The 24,077-nt window shown below is 43.0% G+C and overlaps 1 protein-coding gene across 1 annotated transcript in view; it reads right to left on the bottom strand.

Annotated features, from left to right (window-relative positions):
- Nucleotides 1-24,077, bottom strand: part of LOC311225731 (uncharacterized protein) — a gene marked incomplete at both ends in the record, with an annotated part of 149,416 nt that overhangs the window by 34,100 nt on the left and 91,239 nt on the right. The window contains 1 exon segment of the mRNA XM_084311125.1: nucleotides 14,771-14,777. Coding sequence (XP_084167251.1) covers nucleotides 14,771-14,777 — 7 coding nt within the window.

Raw genomic sequence — 24,077 nt, 5'->3', positions numbered from 1 at the left:
TCCAAATCTAGACTGGCGAGGATATATTCCCTTCCAGATGCTAGCTGTGATGGATGTCATAACACCCCGGCCAATTTATCTCACATGTTTTGGTTTTGTCCATCTCTATTTAATTTCTGGTCTTCTATTTTTGTAACTCTCTCAGAGACCCTTGATATTAACCTCCAGCCTAACTCCTTCACAGCCATATTCGGCATAACAGTTGGAGAGGACCCTAAGATTCTCAAAAGGCATACAAATGTAATTGCCTTTGCAACTTTACTTGCACGCAGGAGAATCTTACTACAATGGAAATCAAAACACCCACCACAAGCTTCGGTATGGCTGAGCGATCTTATGCAATTCATTCATCTAAAGAAGATTAAATACTCACTTAGGGGGTCCAAAGACTGGGGTCCTGTCCTGAACCATGTTGGAGGACTTGTAATTTAACTTGATAAACTAGCTCGATGACTAGGCTATTGTAGTTTCTTATGCAGCCATAAGCATTTACGTTCACAATGGTGATGAATGCAACCTAAAGAATCCTTGACTTATGGTACAGGCTTGAAAGTGGAAGTGGTATATCTTTAAAATGTTGTTATTGAGTTTTTTTATTTTTTATTTTTTGTCTCTCTGTTTGTTTTTGTGTAATGGGGGGGGGGGGGTAAAAACAATTGTAAAATGGGAAATGATGTGAATTGAAATGATGTGAAATATACTTGTTGGTACTCCCAAATAAAATACATTAAAACAAATTTAAAAAGTAATTAGTTACGTTACTAGTTACATTACTTGTTACTTTCGCTTACATCCCCCCCCCCACCCCCCCCCTCCCGCCCCCCCCCCCCCCTAAAAAGGAATGTACAACCTGCTTAGCTTCTGTTGTTAGCTATCCAGATGTCAGCTGTGGTGGAAACTCTCTGAGTGTGACCTTAAAATTAGCTTCCATCACTCACTGCATATTCTCTCTCTCGGTAGCCAGCAAACATCTTTCTCTTTTGGCAGCTTGACATTGTCCTTTGTGGTTATTTTGTCTATCTGGCTGCATGTTAGCCTAGCTTAGCACAATGAATGGAAGCAAACATGACCGGTTAGCCTAGGCATTGTCCAACTAACACCTCTCCCGAAGGCTAACCGGTCATGTCCGCTTCCATTCATTGTGCTAAGCTAGGCTAACCTGCAGCCAGATAGCTTTCTACTGAACGCACAGAGAGGAAACTGGTATCTATCTTCTTGTCTCTCTCTCTGGAGAAGACGGTAAGCTAATTTCCCAAAATGTTGGCGTGTTCTTTTAAGGTCCAAGTGAACTTAGACCTATATAGTGTCTTAATGGTTTTATCTTCTAAGAAAATGCTACCCAAATCATAAACCGTATTCCCGTTGACGATTCCCCTAATAACACCCAGAGCTAGGTAGGGGAATCCCCACCATCAGCCCAGAAACCGTATCCAACAGCATGAAGAACAACATACCTTGGTTAAAGGAAACCGGGCCACTTCAATCTGCTATTTCAGGTGTTTTGTGTAACAATGGAAAAATGTAAGTGTCACAGTAATGGGTTTTTAAGCCGTGGTTAAGATGAACCGTGTAAATAAGAAGCACCAAAGGGCCACTTAAAGTTAGCGTAAACAAGCGTTTCCTAACGAGGCTCCGCCGTGACCTTCCCCCGAGCTCTCAGCTCGCCGCCGGGGAATTACAGTCGAATGCTCAACTTTTGCCCACGAGTGAAGACAAACCATTTGCATGGATTCTTCTCACAGGCCATTTAGCATGGGCTACTTTGAATTAGCTACGCCACAGGGGAGTGGTGTGTGTGTGTGTGTGTGTGTGTGTGTGTGTGTGTGTGTGTGTGTGTGTGTGTGTGTGTGTGTGTGTGTGTGTGTGTGTGTGTGTGTGTGTGTGTGTGTGTGTGTGTGTGTGTGTGTGTGTGTGTGTGTGTGTGTGTGTGTGTGTGTGTGTGTGTGTGTGTGTGTGTGTGTGTGTGTGTGTGCGTGTGCAAGCATGCGTGGATGTGTGTGTGTGTGTGTGTGTGTGTGTGTGTGTGTGTGTGTGTGTGTGTGTGTGTGTGTGTGTGTGTGTGTGTGTGTGTGTGTGTGTGTGTGTGTGTGTGTGTGTGTGTGTGTGTGTGTGTGTAAGCGTGTGTGTAAGGGTGCGTGGATGTGTGTGTGGGAGCGTGTGGCGTCTTTGTCACGCTGCGATATAAATTATGCATTCTTCCAGAAACAGCTGAGATGTGCCAATAAATTTATTTATTGTTTAGCTCTGACTTTTCTACCCAGTAATCCTTTAATCCTCATCGGCACGCTCCATTATGTAAAATCACGGGGAAAACCGCGTCACACAGGCGCTAATGAACATTGCATCAATATTCTCTCCACTTGAGACAGCAGTTCTAAAGTCACAGTCATAGGACTATATAGAAACTCAAAGACGTGTATTGTTTTCGCGCTTGGAGCGCTTTGAAAATGGAAGCAAAACTGCAGAGAACAACAGTTTTTTGGGCGCTGACGAGCGTCAGGTGGGGGGTGGGGACAGTGGTGGAGGGTGGGGCAGTGATGGGGGACTTTCGCTACAACATCAAGGGATTTCAAGCCATTTTCCAACAGTGCGAGTGGAACCAAAGCTGCACACTATATGTGATGCTGCAACATTAGTCTATTTCATATATATTATGCTATATACAGTATATGTGAAGTGGACACAGTCCCACGGTTAAGCTGTTCTGAATTATTATTTAATGAATTCTCGGGGAGGAGGCCTGCACCAATGGTGCACAACTCATACGATTCCATTTGATTAGATTCAACTTTATTGTCATTGCACAGGGTTCAGTACAAAATGTAGGTAGCATCTATAACCATGCCGTTTCACTTCATTATTCAGCCTGAGAGTGCTTCCAGTCTGGCCAATTCATTATCTGGCTAGTAACGGATTGATTGGCCCGGTTGAAGATCCAACCAATCAGGGCAGCGGGACCAGACCATGAATCACTAAATGTTTTAAAAGTAGGTGGGAGTCACAGTGATTCACTGGCTCAATCCAGGCAGCAACCTTCCTCCATTGACCTATAGTGTGATTCATTCTTTCCTGTGAATGCGCCAGATGGGAAGAGTCATAGAGGCCAGAAATATCACTAAAGCCACCAACAGGTCATTCAGCCATTGTGTAGTGTAGAGCAGGGGTTCTCAACCTTTCTGCTGCCAAGGCACCCCTGTGTTCAATAAAATATTCCAGGGCACCCCTACATACGATAAAGACTTTCCCGGTCCTGTCTTTTTTGCTACAATGATGATACAATGACTCTTTATTTGCCGTGCTGTCGTTGAGATGTTTTGTTGTTTGTTTGTCTTTGTTGCTTGTTGGTGAATCTGCAAATATGAATTGCCCCACGCGGGATCAATAAAGTTGTCTGAATCTGATGACAATTTTTTTTTTTAAATACAGAAAAGGATCACTAAAGTGCTATCTGTTGCAGCTGCACTGTTCTCCATAAAAATAGCATATTTGGATAAGTTTGACAATTTCTCAAAAACAGAAAATCATGTATTTTTTTTAAATACAGAAAAGGATCACCAAGTTACCATTTCTCAAAAAATATAAATAAATACAGAAAATAAGCACTTGTTCACTCAGTGGACATTTCTAGCTCAATGCGAGGTCTGCTGCTGCTGGCTAATAATACGGTCAATACGTGGGGAGATCTTTGACAAGGCAACACGCATGTCATCCTCAAGGCTCAACTTGGCCCTATATTTTGTTTTCAGAGCTGTCATGGATGAAAAGCCAGCTTCACACAGATATGTGGGGCTGAATGGTATCAACACCTTAACTGCAGCATCATGAGATACTTGGTACTCAGCACCACACTCTGAAACTAGCTCTCCAGGTGGTATCAGATGAGATTTCAATGAGTTCTTCCAAGAGTTTGGATGGAGATGTGTCAGGAAGCTTTGTCTCAATGTTGTCTGTAAAGTATTTTTTTATCCAGAGTAACTTGGTGATACTTTTCTGTGTTTTATTAAATAATGATTTTCAGATTTTTAGAAATGGTCAAACTTATCCAAATATGGTATTTTCATGGAAAACAGTGCAGCTGCAACAGATAGCACTTTAGGGATAATTTTCTGTAATCCAAAAATAATTTGGATTCACTATAAAGTGCCTGTTCACTATAAAGTGCACGTTTTGATATATTGAGCTTTAAACTTTAAGTAAATTTTTTGGAACACGCAACCTAAAACACCTTCCTCTCCCAAACCGTTCCTGCAATTGTTTTATGTTGCATGATGATCATGGATACATTTATGTATTGTATTTTTTATGTTTAAATATCAACATAATCTGTCTGTCCACCCTCAGTACATTTACTATCAATTAGTGCTGTCAGGCGATTAAAAAAAATTATCTAATTAATTACAGGATTTGTAATTAATTAATCTAATTAATCGCATTTTAATCGCATAACAATTTTATGCCTGATATTCTATATTATATAATCATATTTCAAATTGCATGTGTCCGGATGGCAGAATTCAGTACTGTATCTACAAAACCTTCTGTTTAATCATCTTCCATCTATTAATTTGCTTAGATTTTTCAGGTCTGGTCAATTTGAGCATGGTGTTATTCACAGTCAAAGATACAATAAAATGTATTGATATTCTCATTTGGTTCATTACAATTTACTCAAAATAAAATTTTCATTCAATCAATCACTGCGCAGATTGATTGATTGAATGAAAATGTTATTAACAGATTGCAGAATGGGTACAATACAGTACGGCACACAATTGTTAAGGGGATGCAGACCAGGGTGCAACTTGCACCGTGCAATCCATTCTTGTGGATCTAGCCCACAGTATTTCTGACACTGGGAATACATTCCCTGAGATTCATATAGATGTCCCTAGAATCAGATACCAAGAACATGCAAATGGACCATATTAAAAATAAAAAAGTCTGTAAATGTGTATTCTACATTCTTATGGAATGAATGAGATACAAAAAAAAATATTATTAAAAAAAAAAAAAAAAATTGTAATTAATTTTGAGTTAATTTTCATAACGCGATAATTTGCTGTGTAATTAATTAATCTAATAACGCGATAAACTGACAGCCCTACTATCAATATAATATAGTAGTCTGACTTCATCATCTTTTCAAACGCACACATAGAGGGAGAATTATTATTATTAATTAGCATACTGTATTGTAACAGCGTGCCTCAGTGTTACAGTTACATTCAACATCCACTACGGAGCTACAGTAACTGTATGTTTCTCAAACAGATCTAGAGTGACCAGTAGAAGTCCCATGAAAGTCTCGCCTGACTGTTCAGAACTGAGGTCGCCTTGCAAACATATTTTATTTAGGACCACATTGTGAAGGTGGCCCAAATCAGAATTGAAAAGATCAGATTCCATGTGATCTGTCCTGTTCACACTGTTGTGAAAAGAAATCGGATCCGAGTCACATTATGAGCAAAGCAACGTGCAATCAAAGTGGTAACGTAAGTCTAAGTAACATCTTAACACATTTCCTAGGTGATCGAGATGCCTGTTATCTCGCTCCTCTAAGTACTAAAGTGAATGTAGCTACAGCATAAACATGGCTTAGAATGTCAGTCATGTAAATACTTAGTATACAAATACTTGGTTAGTATACAAACACAACCCTGGTTTTGGACAAATAAGATAAGGGAAATGCAGGCATCATAGCAGCATGGGGGATGGGGGATGGGGGGGGTACAGGTAGTAAAAGAGAGAGAGAGAGAGAGAGAGAGAAGAGAGAGAAGAGAGAGAGAGAGAGAGAGAGAGAGAGAGGAGGAGAGAGAGAGGAGGAAAACTCATCCAAGCTTTGTAAACATCCACTGATAGCATTTTCATCAAATGTGCTACCATGGAAACGACGTCTAATTCTCTGCAGCAGTTTCATTAAACATGAAACTCCTCCCATGAAAATCCAACCCCCTCTAGGATAGGGACACCGTACAGCTGCAAGTGCCGTCTTCCGGATGAGACGTTAAACTGAAGTCCTGACTGAATTTGGTCATTAAAGAACCCAGGGTGCCTATCGCAAAGAGTAGGGAATTCCCAGATGTTCCTGACCAAATTCCCATCGAGGTTTCTGACATCAAGGCCACCTAATCATCCCTCCCCTCCCCCTTAATTGGCTGATATCAGTCCTCGTCTCATGAGCCTGTCAGCCATTGTTTAGTGTGATGTGTGCCTGGTGCCAGTGTATGGCAGCCATTGAGCCTGTGTAGCCAAAGGTTGGGTGCTACACAGTGATGGTGAAGGAGGTAGTTTTTCCACCCTACATTGTAAAAGGTGCTTTGAGTGTCTCTGCATTTTTACTTCATTGTACAGATTGTACTTTAGTTTGTATATTGTATTGTATTGTATATTGTATATTGTATAATGTTATTCCTCTTTGACTTATTTGTTACTGTATGAAGCACATTCTCATGCATTTCACTGTAATGTAATATATACATATAAGTATAAGTATAAATATATTATGTGACAAATAAAAACAAACTTGAACTAGAAAAGCACTATATGCAGTACTGTAAATACAATTATCATTCATGCATTCATTCATTCAGGATTTGGTTCCCGCTATGGGTCTGAAAATATAGGTTATCCCATATCTCCCTCTCTCTCTCTCTCTCTCTCTCTCTCTCTCTCTCTCTCTCTCTCTCTCTCTCTCTCTCTCTCTCTCTCTCTCTCTCTCTCTCCTCTCTCTCTCTCTCTCTCTCTCTCTCTCTCTCTCCTCTCTCTCTCTCTCTCTCTCTCTCTCTGCGTGGAGATCCTCAAATCTGGAGAGGATATCTGATAATGAATGATTTGTAATTGATCTGTGATTTATGTGATAGCCCGTTCTTACACTGACAACATTCATACTGGTTTGAATCAACACATTAATCCACTTTTTCCTTAACAAGAGTTGGTCCAAAAAGCAGCATGTGACCGTGATTCATGCTCATGTACTGTATGTGAATGACCAGGGCCTCTTGCGTTAAGTTCACACAGTGGCTTGCACCGTACAATCATATGTTTATTTTGGCAAAGCAATTGATGGTGATTACAGTATATAGTAAGTTAGTGCTACGATGGGGATATCATTACCATCCATGCATTAAAAAAAAAGGAGATGCACCATGAAGTGATCTGGTAATAAGGCCCTAGAGAACACTGGATTTATCCAATTAAAACCTGTTATTCTTTTATCGAGTCATCGGGCAATGGGTTGATCTGTCACATTATAACAGTAATAACCACATTCATCCTGCATAGTCTCTTGGACCTTCACCCTAAAATGTATAGATCGTCGTTTCTAATTGATTACTTTAACAACAGAAAGTCGTCCAATCAGAATTCAGATCAGGTGGGCGCCGCGCAGCAGTGGGTTGTGATCACCGGCCTCATGGGGACGCATTCTTCAACATCACAGGCCGAATTACACACAGATGGATGATCTGCTTCCACTGTAGGACTAACAACCATCCATCTTGTAACCAAAGTAAAGTAGTGTTCAATACATATAGGCCGGTATACATCAAAGTATAGCCGTAGTCTATCTGCCCACCGTGCGTGATGAAATACAGAGAGAGAGAGAGAGAGAGAGAGAGAGAGAGAGAGAGAGAGAGAGAGAGAGAGAGAGAGAGAGAGAGAGAGAGAGAGAGAGAGAGAGAGAGAGAGAGAACGTGAGCATGTACAGCTTTTTAACATCGAGAGCTTGGGTCATCACATGCAGGGTCATCACATGCAGGGTCATCACATGCAGGGTCATCACATGCAGGGTAATCACATGCAGGGTAATCACATGCAGCCCTAATCGTTCATGGCTTTAGGTAGAATTGTACTGCCAGTTGAGAAAACTGAATGAATCGCCATTACAGTAGCTGTCTCGTGAACAGCATAACTTCAGTGAGTGAGTGAGTGAGAGAGTGAATGGGTGAATGAGTGAGTGAGTGAGTGAGTGAGTGAGTGAGTGAGTGAGTGAGTGAGTGAGTGAGTGAGTGAGTGAGTGAGTGAGTGAGTGAGTGAGTGAGTGAGGGAATCACCTGAATACTGCCAGCTATCTGTAGAAGGGATGCGCCGTCGTCTTCAAGAGCCTCTTTCAAGAGCTTTACTTGGCAGCAATGTTAGCATCAGTTGGCATTAGCAGAGTTATCGAACATAACTTTTCCCTGCAAATGACACACAGTCAGTAGAGACAATTAATGATAATAATACAAAAAAATATATATATATATATGATGTAGTCTACCTGGTAATATATGCACCTGGTAATTAGCTAGATTGGACACTTGTGTGTGACCCCACGCAGTGCCCTTCTCACACCTCCCTCTCTTCCTGACAGGCAGGCTCAGGCTTTTCTTAGCTCTTCTAGAGTGACAGGCGCCTCTAATGAACAGATGGCCTCCGGGGCAGCTTAGGTAAATGTAATGATTTTTAAAATGCTGTATCAGACTTTTCCATCATGAACAACCTTCAACGTATTCAAGTTTTAAAAGAATCATTGAAAAGTAGATACTGTTCATCTTCATTGGATCCAGAGGTTAAAATCCCTCTTTGGTCCAGAGAAGTTTGATGATTCGTCCTCATGAGCGAGAAGGCAGCTTGGCCGTGCGCTGTTTATATAGTGATTCTGTCATAGTTGAGATTTATAATGAATTCTGCTATCTGTCTCACCAGGCCATTAAGTTCATCCAATAAATTCCGTCGCTTTGCGAATGTTTTCCTGCGAAACGTTATTATTTAGCATGCTCTGTTTGAGCGCTGCAATTTCAGTTTACAGAAACTCAATACAATGTTTTTTAACTTTATAAAAAATGTCCGCAAAGGATATTGTTTTATTCTGATGCAACCGTTAATGCAACTGCATAACATAACACGCGACGGCTGCCAACCGACAACACTATTTATATTAATGAATTGATTCGGTTCAGAATTCTGAAGCGGGATGGTGTTTAGATGCCAAACGAGCACTCTAGGTTGACCAGCTCTTAATGAGAAAGTATACAAGACAGCTCGATGATCAGACAATCATACCGGTGCTATGGATGTCACTAAAAAGAGTTTTGGAGACAAAAATATAATATATTCTTGAAAAGGTCTTACGTTGAGCAGAAAAAACCATACGCCTGATGTCAATATACTCCGTAATCATTCGCTTACATTTTTTTGTAATGCACTTGATGCTAGTCATTGATCTATGATCTCTGTTACCACTGTTCGATCAAAATCACCCCCTATCAACATCTGATATTCTGGAAAATCTAATAATATGGAGGCCAGTGAGTTATATAAATGCTGGTCAAAGGAATTTGGAACATAGGCACATATCAAAGTGATTGTATTGACATTAAAGGCTATTTTACAAAAGCACCAGTACAAACCTTATACCTAACCATAACGTTACTGTACATTTTGCAATTTGCACTGACTCCTTATTTGGTATAACAGGAGGACACACGATCATATTTGTTCTAAAATATATGTACATCAGCCTCAAGATAATGTGTCTCCTGTATGAATGCAATATTAATGTTCTCCCTATAGAGGAGCTTCTGAGGAGAATTAAGGCCCTGTGCATTCCAAGTTTCAAGTTTCTTTAATAGTTGTCATACAGAAGTACAGAATACTTTTATACAAAATGCTTCTTACTGTTACGCTCCAGAGACTGTGCAAGACAAGACAAGTATGAAATAAAATAACATAGTATAGCATGTAAATTAGAAGCAAAAAAAAATGAGGTCACAGTGTTCAGTATAGACATATGTACAATGTTCGATGCAGAGTAGACGTAACTGAGTTACCATATAATATACAATACTGTGTAGTGTACTAATATACAATACTATATAGTGCAAGGCAGAAATAGGATGAGGTGCAATTTAGGTACAATTTACAGTAAGGTGTACGAGTTGTAGTGCAAATCCTTTATCAATAAATATAAAGTGTGTTCCATGATAACATAGAGTAATATTATTCATAACTTTTTAAATGTGAGTATGTCATACAGCTGCACAGGAAAATCGATTTGGTAAGATTGAAATACAAGTGACACCACACTGTAAACACACAAACACACACACACACACACAGACAAACGCCACTTTATTTTATTTTACTATATGTACTACGCTGCTAGGCATATTTGCACTAAGTTCTCTTTTACCTCTTTTATTTAATTCACTCGTTCATTTCATTTGATCTACTGTTTATATTGTACATAGTCCTGTATATTGTGTGTTGTATATTGTGTCCTTTGTGTTACTTTGTTTATTGTCGAGATATTTACATTTTTATATACACCGTGAGAGGGGGGGGACATAATCACATTTTCTGTATGTCTTGCACATTATGGGAAATGACAATAAAGTTGACTTTGACTTGGACTTTGACACACACACACACACACACACACACACACACACACACACACACACACACACACACACACACACACACACACACACACACACACACACACACACACACACACACACACACACACACACACACACACACACACACACACACACACACACACACACACACACACACACACACACACACACACACACACACACACACACACACACACACCGAAGAAAAGATGCATCAGTGACCCTGAAAGAACAGAACCCTCCTCCACCTTCCAGTCCAAATAAAAGTTGCATTTAATTAAATGGCGGGACGGTGAAGCCAGTCAATATAATAATGGAGCCACTGAGTCACTAAACCTCGGGAAACCAATCAAAACAAATACAGCAGCCAGTAAAGGCTTGAGTAAACTAAGTAGGAGAGCTTCTTTAACGTTTAAACCCTAACAGTAAGCTGCGGTTAACAAAACTAAATTAAAACGGCATATTATGCAAGAAAAAGAGGGGGAACGGCTCTTTGTTCCTGGTTAGTCTGTTCGCTTGTGGTGCTTTATTCACCAGCGGTTCTTATTCCTTTAGGAAAGCGATGACCTGCTCGCCCCGCTCACTGGGCTCCTGAAAGGTGCCGCTCCCCCGGGAGAGAGCTGGACTGTAGTGGAGGTGAAGAAGGAGAGCCTCAGACCCCTGCCTCGTGCTTCACGGCAGGGTTTCGGACACTTTGCTGTAGCCTCGCAGTAGTCCACCGTGAACATCAGCTGGATGTCTGCCACTGTACCTCCGGAGGATCTCTCCGCGCTTCATTTAGTAAGCGATCTCTGTCGGCGTAGCGAAGGCACTTCGCTCATTAGCGGGCGTGAGCGTTGTACCTCACGGGGAGGACCAGGCTTTTGGTAGATATTCAAGACGGTAGCATCTCGTCAACTCCGGTGAAGCGGTTTACAGTTTCGGAACGGATAGTTTTCGGTATGCCGTGATAATATAGAGTGCACGCTGTCGATTTGTTTCTGTCTATTGACATGTGCTGCAGATTTGCCATCAGCCTCCTTGAAGTATCTTACCATTACCTCCTCCGTAACCTTTGCCAAGGCCACGTTCTTTGTGAAATTGAGACAGCTTGCCTCGTTTTGCTGCAGTAGCTTGCCCTGTTCTATCCATTTACCTGGACTATAGGCTAAGGAAACAGACACGCGTGAGAGAAACCAGCCCCACACAGTCACAGGCGCTCTTCAGGTTTGAAGAGGGTGGACGCCACGGTTGTCTAACGCTGCTGCCGTGGCAACAGAAATAACTCATAAGGAGACACTCCAATGTGTGAAATGTATTTTCTATTCAGAATGTATTGTAGCAATCTCGCTATGGGTAATATATGCACCTAATAATTAGCTAGATTGACACTTGTGTGTGACCCCCCCACACACTCAGTACCACATACTTGACAAGTCGTCACAATCACCACTGGATCACATGGTATAACTACACATACTGTAGCAACCAGCTCTCTTGATCCTATCTCGGGTTGCTACAGTACAGTATGTACAGACGCAGCAGAAAGGGAGTTTAGCTAACTATTGAGCTAACAATACAAACTATACATGGGGGGGGCGGGGGAAGAAAGAAAGAAAGAAAAAGTTATTTGAATCCCAGAAAAGAGTGTGTGCATTTAAGTGTTTAGAAGCAGGTTTTATGTCCCCCTGTTCTAACTAATGCTTCACCTTACTAAGAAGACTACGGTTGTCTCCATCACCTGACGGCTACAGATAACAGTGCATAGTGATATTGAGTGCCAGGTTTTAATTAAGTCCCAGGGTAGTTTGCGCTCACATGCAGCCTGCGATGTCAGCCCAAGGCCATCAGGGTTGTACATGAATCACACACACACACACACACACACACACACACACACACACACACACACACACACACACACACACACACACACACACACACACACACGCGCGCACACGCACACACACACGCACGCATGCACACACGCACACACACACGCACCCATCAGCCCTTTAATTAATCATGATGCTATGGAGGGATAGGTGTAACAGGGTGGCGTTGGGATGTGAGAAAACAGCTGCTGCCTGGATGCAGATAAGTGGAAGTACAGAGTGGATGCAGGGCTTCCCCCAGAAAAACTGTCCCGATGCGGACCGCTGGCAGACTGATGTAGGACCCTATAGTTTCTCTGATTGATTGAAAAGGAAAAGGTCAATAATAACACAGGTTCCATTTGTAGTGTGGTAGTGAAAGGGTTAACCCTTTGTAGTGTGGTAGTGAAAGGGTTAACCTTCTGTACTGTGGTAGTGAAAGGGTTAACCGTATGTAGTGTGGTAGTGAAAGGATTAACCCTTATGTAGTGTGGTAGTGAACGGGTTAACCGTATGTAGTGTGGTAGTGAAAGGGTTAACCGTATGTAGTGTGGTAGTGAAAGGGTTAACCGTATGTAGTGTGGTAGTAAACGGGTTAACCGTATGTAGTGTGGTAGTGAAAGGGTTAACCGTATGTAGTGTGGTAGTGAAAGGGTTAACCGTATGTAGTGTGGTAGTGAAAGGGTTAACCGTATGTACTAGTATGGTAGTGAAAGGGTTAACCATATGTAGTGTGGTAGTGAAAGGGTTAACCGTATGTAGTGTGGTAGTGAAAGGGGCAGGTAGCGAACAAGACAGAAAGAGACAGAGGGACAGAGCAGCTGCAGCATAACTACCTCCCTCTGTATTAATAAAGAATATGGAAATTAAAAAGGATGAAAAGGTTAGCTAGGCTTGTGGTAAGGTTAGGCTTAGTTAGGCGTGTGGTAGGGTTAAGGTTAGCTAGGCTTGTGGTAGGGTTAGCTAGACGTGTGGTAGGGTTAGGGTTAGCTAGGCTTGTGGTAGGGTTAGGGTTAGCTAGGCTTGTGGTAAGGTTAGGCTTAGTTAGGCGTGTGGTAGGGTTAAGGTTAGCTAGGCTTGTGGTAGGGATATCTAGACGTGTGGTAGGGTTAGGGTTAGCTAGGCTTGTGGTAGGGTTACCTAGACGTGTGGTAGGGTTAGGGTTAGCTAGGCTTGTTGTGGTAAGGTCTGTAGTGCATGTCACATAGTACATTCATGTTGTAACCAATAGATGCCGCTCTGCTTCAGTAATTAACTTTAGTGAAAAAGAAAATGTATATATTTCCCCCCCAATGCTTAGGACCGGCAGGGGGACAAGTCAGGCCCAGCGGTGTTCCTGGCTTGTAATACACTGGGGGGAAACCCTGGGATGCAATTAATAGGACAAAATAACGCTTGAGGCACAGAGCGTTCTAGTGGCTCATGGAAGCTAAGATACTTTTTATGTAATTGCTATGACCTGGGTTGGAATCAGCTTGTCCTATCAGATGGTGTGCAGTATATCCACATTATCTGTCAACATGTCCTATAAAAGCTTGCTTTTACAATTGTATTCTTCTTTGGTGGGAAAGAGTATGTAACAGTAGGCATTTTTCTTTTTTTTATCAACTTTTTCTCCCCATTTTTCTATTTTTCTCCCATCCCAATTTCGTATTTCCAATTCTTCCCTCCCCTGTCTTGAACATTGCTAGACTATGCCTCCCACTGGTCGGCTGTAGTGAGGATAGAAGCCTTGCATCACGTGTCCCCTCGGGTACACGAGGAGGCAGCCTGTCGCATCTTTTCACCGCAGCAGCTCGAACTCTCAGTGGCGAGGAGTAACGCGTGGGAGGCTCACGCTGCCCCCGATACTTCCTGTTTCACCCAACCGACCTGTAGGAGTCGCTGTCCACAACGTCCAATCCCCACCCACCGGCTTTCCCACCCCCTAACACTCCCAATTGTGTTAGTATGACGGCCGGCCAAGCCGGCCAACGCCGAGAGCTGGGCTCCATACCAGCATCTCCTGCGTTAGTGGCGAGCGCCTTGCCCACTGCGCCACTCAGCCGCTAACAGTAGGCATTCTTAAAGCTTTTCAACCTTAAAAAATAGGTTCACCTTTTTTGGCATCATGTTGAATACTAGTACAGACCACAATGTCACTGACTGCTTTACTAGTATTGATAAACTTAGCACTGTGCTGCATCCTCTCACTAGCTGGCAATCTAATCCAATGGGGCACAGGGGCACAGGGGCACAGGGGCACCCGCCAGGAAGGAAGGTATCCCCCGTTCTATGTATGGAGTCATTTCTAGCCCCAGAGTTTCAACAGTGCATTTCAACACGACATCATTTAAATGACTCGCAACCCTGTGGGGAAATCTCTCCAAAGTCTTTCAACTGGCAAACAAATCAGGATGAGGGAAATGTGTCTCCACTCACAACAACAACAACAACAACAACAACAACAACAACAACAACAAACACAAACACATCCATGGCTTGTATCAATACCAGATCTGCTCTCTGAGTCACCTAGTAACTGTCACGCGAGAGAAGAGAAGATAATTAAGAGAAGAGAATTAAGAGAAGAGAATTAAGAGAAGAGAAGCATCTGGGAGTAAGGCAAAAAGGAAGTACTATCTTACATAATCCCTCTCCTGGGAGGAAGGATGGAGGGAGCCGCATTAAACGGCATCTCTTTTAATTGCTGATGTCGTCTTTTCAGGTGTCCTGCTGTGATGTTAAAAAAAGGGAAAAAATAAGAAAAGAAAGAAAAGAACATCTCTGCCTTGAACCTGCCTTGAAGGGGGGGGGGTGGGGTGGGGGGGGCGCCCTGCTGTGACGGTGGACCTGGGAGTCTTTTTTTGAAGTGGTCATAGGGGAACAACCGTGATGCTGGGAACAGGGTTTAATGTCACCGTTTGCAGCTATACCTAACACACACGCTCGCTAATCGGTGCAGACACACATGCTTGGGACACAGAGAAAAGCACGGAAAGACACTCACAGACACAGGGTTTGAATGCATATGCATACATGCACGCACACACACACACACACACACACACACACACACACACACAGGTACAGATATATTCACACACATACACAGACACACAGTAACGGACATGCACACACAAGCACACACACAATTCCAATTCCTGTATCCTCCACCTCACCTTCTCCACACACACACGCACACTCTCACACACACACACGCACATGCACACGCACACACACACACACACACACACACACACACACACACACACACACACACACACACACACACACACACACACACACACACACACACACACACACACACACACACACACACACACACACACACACACAGACATACACACCTCTGTTTGTGCAATGGGATCCATGTACCTGTATTTAAGCTTCCTTAATCTTCCGACCCAGCCTTCAGTGTGTGTTTGGTGGTGTTCACGGTGTGGAATGAATATATATTTTTTCCAGTCTAGTCTTAGGTGCAATCTAACACAGAACACCACCCACAGACTCCGGTAGGATAAGAAACACAGTAGGACGAAGGATTATCAGCGTAATACTGTTTCCTGTACACCGGTTTGATAGTTTAGAACTGGGTTAAGCTCACTCCCAAAACCGCACAGTTTACCGCCGGATTAGCAAATGGGGTATCTGCCTCATACAAAGTTACTTTCCAAAGTTTCTTTTTATTATTTATTTTTACAATTCTACTGTAATGGTGCGGCTGGGTAGCGCAGCGGACTAAGCGCCTTCCTACCACCGCAGAGACACTGGTATCGAATCCAGCAGTCAGCGGTACCTCCGGCTTGGTCGGTCGTCCATACTAATCAATTGGCAGTGTTAGCGGGTGGGAAGCTGGCGGGGTGGGTATCCTGGTCGTTGTAAACAGCGGCTCTTACAGGTCGGTCGGGGCGCCTGCTCAGCGAGGGAGGGAACTGGGGGAAGTAGTGTGAGCCTCCCACACGTTACACTCCCCCAGTGAGAGTCCTCGCTGTCAGGTGAAAAGAAGCGGCTGGCTGACTCCGCATGTATCGGAGGGGACTCCCCACACTTTATATTTATTGATGAAGGATTGCACTACAACTCGTACACCTTACTGTAAATTGTACCTAAATTGTACCTCATCCCATTTCTGCTTTGCACTATATAGTACTGTACATTAGTACACTGCATAGTATTGTATATTATATGGTAACTCAGTTACGTCTATTCTGCATCGAACATTGTACATATGTCTATACTGAACACTGTGACCTCATTTTCTACTTCTAAATTACATGCTATACCATGTTATTTGATACTATCTTGTCTAGCACAGTCTCTGGAGCGTAACAGTAAGAAGCATTTTGTATGAAAGTATTCTGTACTTCTGTATGACAACTATTAAAGAAACTTGAAACTTGAAAACTTGAAACATGTGATAGTATCTATCAACCCTCCCTAGACCGGCAAGTGGGGGGCAAATGCATGCAACGATCTTCATGAACTGATTCAGAAACAGGGAGCATCACAGTTATTAATGATGTGCTCTGGTTATATACTGTAGGTCATTATGTGCTACCATATCATATGTGTTATTGAAGGGATACTTCACCCATTTTTAAGAAGCCTGTCTGTTTTCTTACAAACTAGGGAGTTCATTCCAAAAGCAGCAGCACCAGTGCTTTAAGCGCATATTGGAAATGCGCTTAGCGTCTTCTCCAGAGTCAGACAAGAAGATAGATAACAATTTCCTCTTTTGTGTTCAGTAGAAAGCTATCTGGCTGCAAGCTAGCCTAGCTCAGCACAAATTAATGGAAGCGGATACGGACCCCTAGCCTAGCTTAAAACTCTGGGAGAGGTGTTTTTGACCAACAGCTAAGCTAGCTTGTTCATATCCGGAAGCCAGCCTTTTCTTTGATCTACGTGTTTGTTCGGTCATCTATGACTGGCCAACTGTTCTTGTTTGTCCATCGCGTTTCTATACAGTATGTCTATTGTTCACAGGTCTCCCTTGAAAAAGAGATCTCAATCTCAACGAGACCACCTTGTCTAAATAAAGGACATGAAATAAAACGGTGTGTATTTTGGCTTCGTGGTCAAGTCCAGAGACACGGCGTGTGCCAGCCGGATCGCCACAAGGTCGAATTTAGACCTTGGTATTTATTACTAGGGATTTGTTCATCGGTGGCGCCAGCGAACGCGGTGAGATGCCAAGACGACGTCTGGACTCCGCAGCCTGGCTCATGCCGCTTGGACGCCCTTTGAAGAACACGTGTTGTGCCGGTTCGGCTTGGCTGTGAGTTTTGGGAAGAGAGAGATGAGGAGGGAGGGAGCGGGGGAAGGGTGGGCCGCCGTCTTCTCTTTCTTCCGTCCCAGCGTGCAGCGAGCGGGGCTAAGATGAACCGGGCCGAGGCCAGTATCTGTGGCGGTGGTCTGATAGCTCCCCGCTGCAGCAAATCTGATCATTCTCCTCCCAGCGTGTGAGTACGGCCTAAAAGAAGAAGAGAAAAAACCTCAGACTCAGGCGAAAAACACCACCCCCCTCCCCTTCCGCGCCCTTTCCGCTCTCCGAGATAAGGAGTTCTTAGACGGATCTCTCAAATGCCCACGCGTTAGGAGGGGCGAACATTGCGATTGTAATCGATAGCGGGCTAATCTTGAAGAGTGACATAATTGCTTATTCCGAGGTTTTCAGTCTCTGGGCTTTTTAACGCTGCCTGTGATGTTTCCATAGTGACATGGCTGTGAACTTTAACTTATCCCCTGCCCCAACCCTCTTTTTACATAAATACAATAATATCGCGCTACCATTTGCTGTGTGTGTGTGTGTGTGTGTGTGTGTGTGTGTGTGTGTGTGTGTGTGTGTGTGTGTGTGTGTGTGTGTGTGTGTGTGTGTGTGTGTGTGTGTGTGTGTGTGTGTGTGTGTGTGTGTGTGTGTGTGTGTGTGTGTGTGTGTGTGTGTGTGTGTGTGTGTGTGTGTGTGTGTGTGCGTGCGTGCGTGCGTGCGTGCGCGGGCGGGTGGGCGTGCATGTGTGTGTGTGGAACGACTTGATATTAGCTTTGTTCCTTGTCAGCGTGTGGGGGTTTATATGCATCTGTTGGTTGTTTATCCATGGTTGAGCTCTGAATATCCACTGTGTGTCTTCTGTTTGGTTTAGCTTTAGCGGAGCAGCTCCTCTGCATGTCAGGGTCCACACACACAAACTACCGAAAGGCAAAGCTAACCGAAATTCTAACTAATTCTGGACAGACAACCGTTGATCAGAATTATATAAACAAGCAATTTGAACGATTTTACGGGCATTTACTGTATTCAGGGGCGACAGTTGCTCAGGAGGTATAGAGCAGTCGTCTGGTAATCCGGAGGTTCCCGGTTCGATTCCCGCTCCTCCCGGGCAGCGTGTCGAAGTGTCCTTGAGCAAGACACTTAACCCCCGAACTGCTCCCAGATGAGCAGGTTGGCACCTTGCGTGGTCGCCTCCGCCGTCGGTGAGTGAATTTGTGAGTGAATGGGTCAAATGTGAGGAACAATTGTAAAGCGCTTTTGATAAAAGCTCTATATAAATGCACCATTTACCATTTATATTCCTCGGAGGGTGACAGCACTTTAATTGAGGAATTGAATATCCCCAAGATAGACAGATTGACCCTCTTGTCACCCTACCTCTGCTGGTGCCCTGCTATTCTCTTCCTTTCCTATACCATCGGAATTTGCTAAAACTGATCCAGTCCCTTAAAATCTGGACTAAAACGTGGCAACATTTTGTGACGGCAAGTGAGTTCACTCCTTGATCCTCTGTGTGCAAACCACCACTTACATGCCTCTCTTAATAGATGGTTCCTTTCAATTATTGACTTGTAATATGGCATTAAAAGAATGAAAGATCTTTATATTAATGACACGTTTCCCTCTTTTGAATTACTGCGTGATAAATTCGATCTGCCTCAAACACATTTTCTTTATGATCATTGCATTTATATATAGCATTTCTTTAGATTTCTACAAATTCACAACTATGTTAGATCCAATACAACTACCTTGTAGGCTACTACCCTTGCTAAATCCTGTGTATTTACAGTGCATTTTATGTATTCAATTAATACATGCTGTCCCTTCCAAATAAACAAATAAATGAAAAATATTTATGAAAAACCTGTCCTAGTGCACCTAATAGCACCCAGATGGAATCTTTATCTTCTGTTGAACCTTCGTCTAGGGGGGTAATATCATATATCTATAACTATGTGTCTAATCAATCGGATATATAGATTTTCTGAAAGCAGCTTGGGAGGAAGATGCATCTCATTGCATTGACTGTACACTGTACTTTTAATGTATGTGACAAATAAACTTGAAACTTGAAACTTGAAACTCTGACAGCCGGAATGCTTCCTGTATGCAGGGGCGTAGCTGGGGGGGGGTAGCTTAGGATGATTCCAAGGGCCCAACACTGGGGGGGGGGCCCAACATTTTTATTTCTTTTTTTTTTCTTTTTTTACTAGACATCACTCAGGTGTATTATTGATGCTCTCATTGATACTATGTTTGTTTCTGAAGTGTGTGTGTGTGTGTGTGTGTGTGTGTGTGTGTGTGTGTGTGTGTGTGTGTGTGTGTGTGTGTGTGTGTGTGTGTGTGTGTGTGTGTGTGTGTGTGTGTGTGTGTGTGTGTGTGCGTGCGTGCGTGCGTGCGTGCGTGCGCGGGCGGGTGGGCGTGCATGTGTGTGTGTGGAACGACTTGATATTAGCTTTGTTCCTTGTCAGCGTGTGGGGGTTTATATGCATCTGTTGGTTGTTTATCCATGGTTGAGCTCTGAATATCCACTGTGTGTCTTCTGTTTGGTTTAGCTTTAGCGGAGCAGCTCCTCTGCATGTCAGGGTCCACACACACAAACTACCGAAAGGCAAAGCTAACCGAAATTCTAACTAATTCTGGACAGACAACCGTTGATCAGAATTATATAAACAAGCAATTTGAACGATTTTACGGGCATTTACTGTATTCAGGGGCGACAGTTGCTCAGGAGGTATAGAGCAGTCGTCTGGTAATCCGGAGGTTCCCGGTTCGATTCCCGCTCCTCCCGGGCAGCGTGTCGAAGTGTCCTTGAGCAAGACACTTAACCCCCGAACTGCTCCCAGATGAGCAGGTTGGCACCTTGCGTGGTCGCCTCCGCCGTCGGTGAGTGAATTTGTGAGTGAATGGGTCAAATGTGAGGAACAATTGTAAAGCGCTTTTGATAAAAGCTCTATATAAATGCACCATTTACCATTTATATTCCTCGGAGGGTGACAGCACTTTAATTGAGGAATTGAATATCCCCAAGATAGACAGATTGACCCTCTTGTCACCCTACCTCTGCTGGTGCCCTGCTATTCTCTTCCTTTCCTATACCATCGGAATTTGCTAAAACTGATCCAGTCCCTTAAAATCTGGACTAAAACGTGGCAACATTTTGTGACGGCAAGTGAGTTCACTCCTTGATCCTCTGTGTGCAAACCACCACTTACATGCCTCTCTTAATAGATGGTTCCTTTCAATTATTGACTTGTAATATGGCATTAAAAGAATGAAAGATCTTTATATTAATGACACGTTTCCCTCTTTTGAATTACTGCGTGATAAATTCGATCTGCCTCAAACACATTTTCTTTATGATCATTGCATTTATATATAGCATTTCTTTAGATTTCTACAAATTCACAACTATGTTAGATCCAATACAACTACCTTGTAGGCTACTACCCTTGCTAAATCCTGTGTATTTACAGTGCATTTTATGTATTCAATTAATACATGCTGTCCCTTCCAAATAAACAAATAAATGAAAAATATTTATGAAAAACCTGTCCTAGTGCACCTAATAGCACCCAGATGGAATCTTTATCTTCTGTTGAACCTTCGTCTAGGGGGGTAATATCATATATCTATAACTATGTGTCTAATCAATCGGATATATAGATTTTCTGAAAGCAGCTTGGGAGGAAGATGCATCTCATTGCATTGACTGTACACTGTACTTTTAATGTATGTGACAAATAAACTTGAAACTTGAAACTTGAAACTCTGACAGCCGGAATGCTTCCTGTATGCAGGGGCGTAGCTGGGGGGGGGGTAGCTTAGGATGATTCCAAGGGCCCAACACTGGGGGGGGGGGCCCAACATTTTTCTTTCTTTTTTTTTTCTTTTTTTACTAGACATCACTCAGGTGTATTATTGATGCTCTCATTGATACTATGTTTGTTTCTGAAGTGTGTGTGTGTGTGTGTGTGTGTGTGTGTGTGTGTGTGTGTGTGTGTGTGTGTGTGTGTGTGTGTGTGTGTGTGTGTGTGTGTGTGTGTGTGTGTGTGTGTGTGTGTGTGTGTGAGATATATATAGAGAGGGGGGGCTTTGGTAGACTATTGCATTGGTCCATTCATTGAAGATGAACGCAATGCGACATCCTTTACTAGGCTCACCCACCAACAGTGCAGGTGCTGAACTGCTGATCCGAATGTATAGGTAAAAACCATATTATGCGTTTTCATCAATAAAAAAATGGCCAAAAAAAATGTTGCTCGCGCGCTTACGCACGCTCGCATTGAGTGGGGGCCTACAAATACATTATTTCATGGGGCCCAGAATCTGGAGCTACACCCCTGCCTGTATGAGTTGATTATACGCATAATTTAGGATCTCTCTGTGTGTGTGTGTGTGTGTGTGTGTGTGTGTGTGTGTGTGTGTGTGTGTGTGTGTGTGTGTGTGTGTGTGTGTGTGTGTGTGTGTGTGTGTGTGTGTGTGTGTGTGTGTGTGTGTGTGTGTGTGTGTGTGTGTGTGTGTGTGTGTGTGTGTGTGTGTGTGTGTGTGTGTGTGTGTGTGTGTGTGTGTGTGCACGTGCAGGGCCAGTTATTACAGAAAGGGCGGGCGAGCCATGCTGCCTGTGAAGTGGATGCCGCCTGAAGCGTTCATGGAGGGAATCTTCACCTCCAAAACAGACACCTGGTGAGTACTTTGGGTCTAAAGCAGGACATCATTTTCATTTATATGCAGTTACTAATTCCTCTTTTTATTAATTTTTTTGGGATGGGGGGTCATGATGTTATTATAGTTTATTTGTATTATTGTTTATTATGAAAGTAATCCAATGTTGTACTTAGATCTAACAGTCTTTTCAAGTAAGCTATATGAATCCAAACATAAATTGACCACTTCCTCTTTACATCAAGAACCTTGAATGGAAAACTTAAACTTTAGGGTTAGGGGTTCAATTTCCTTGTGGAGCTCAATGGGTAGAGTATTCAGGGGTGTTCAACAAATTCCATGACTATTCCTTGAAAAAGCGCAATTTCCACAACCTATATTGTCAAGGTCTGTTGAGGAAAAAGGATGTCTGTGGTTAACCGTCTGTAGTGTGGTAGTGAAAGGGTTAATGTCCTACTCAATTCATACATTGTATCATTGATTGATTGATTGATTGATTGATTGATTGATTGATTGATTGATTGATTGATTGATTGGTTGATTTGAATGTACCAACCAGGCTTTATTTTGGCCATTAGAACAATCACATGCTCTCTCCAATGCGCTTCTCTGAATGTCACCCCCCCCCCCCCCACACACACACACACACACACACACACACACACACACACACACACACACACACACACACACACACACACACACACACACACACACACACACACACACATGCCCCACTGAACCTCCTTCAATCCCTCGCCATATGTTCCCCCTTACTTCCTTGACTTCATCCTCCTTCCTCACTGTCCTGCCCTCCCTCCCTCCTTCCCTCCCTCCTTCCCTCCCTCCCACATTCCCTCCCTCCCACCTTCCCACCTTTCCTCCCTCCCTCCCTCCCTCCCTCCCTCCCTCCCTCGTTCCCTCCCTCCCTCCCTCCCACCATCCCTCCCTCCCTCCCTCTCAACTCCCTTCGCTCCGTCCGTCCCTTCCTCCCTATCTCTGTTTTCAGTGTTGCCTTTATAATAATAATAATAATAATAATAATAATAATAGATTCCATTTGTAATGCGCTTTACAGTTGCGGGGCAAATCTCAAAGCGCTACAGTTAAAAGAACTTAAAACTAGCGAGAATAAAAGAAAGAAAGAATATAAAAATAGGCAAGACTAAAACATAGAATAACATAGAGAAACATAGAATAAATAAAACTGATAAAAGAAATTGGTAAAAGAACATAAAATGTGTGGAGCAAAAAATTTGATAAAAAGTCAACAGAAGGCTCTACTAAAAAGGTGAGTTTTGAGGCCTTTCTTAAAAACATCCACAGTCTGTGGTGCTCTCAGGTAGTCAGGGAGAGCATTCCACAGACTGGGAGCGGAAGAGCAAAAAGCCCGATCTCCCATAGTGCAGAGATTTGACCTTGGGCGCTGGAGGAGGTTTGCCTGGCCAGAGCGGAAACCCAGATAATTTATGGCACAGTGTGACTTCTCTCTTTCCGTTTCTCTTGTTGTATCTCTCTCTCTCTCTCTCTCTCTCTCTCTCTCTCTCTCTCTCTCTCTCTCTCTCTCTCTCTCTCTCTCTCTCTCTCTCTCTCTCTCTCTCTCTCTCCCTTCCTCCATCCGTCTCCATGTTAACCTTCCTATTCTCAGTCTATCCTTGGTACAACTAATGAGAGTTTCAGCTCAATCTACCGCTGTGCTTGTTCTAACACACGTGTGTGACATTGAGAATACATTTCCTTTTGTCTCTCATTAAAAACAGGTGTAGCCGAGACCTTGTTTCATAGGGTGCCAGCAAGCAAAAAAAAAAAGGTTTTAGAGTTATATATTAAGATGTTAAATAATTAAAGAACCCCCATACGCAGTCATTTAGGCATCACATTATT

The sequence above is a fragment of the Notolepis coatsorum genome (assembly GCF_963971535.1).
Source record: "Notolepis coatsorum genome assembly, chromosome: 3".
NCBI classification, from domain to species: Eukaryota; Metazoa; Chordata; class Actinopteri; order Aulopiformes; family Paralepididae; genus Notolepis; species Notolepis coatsorum.
The sequence above is the reverse complement of the archived record's forward strand: the minus strand, read 5'-3'. Positions and strand labels throughout refer to the sequence as shown.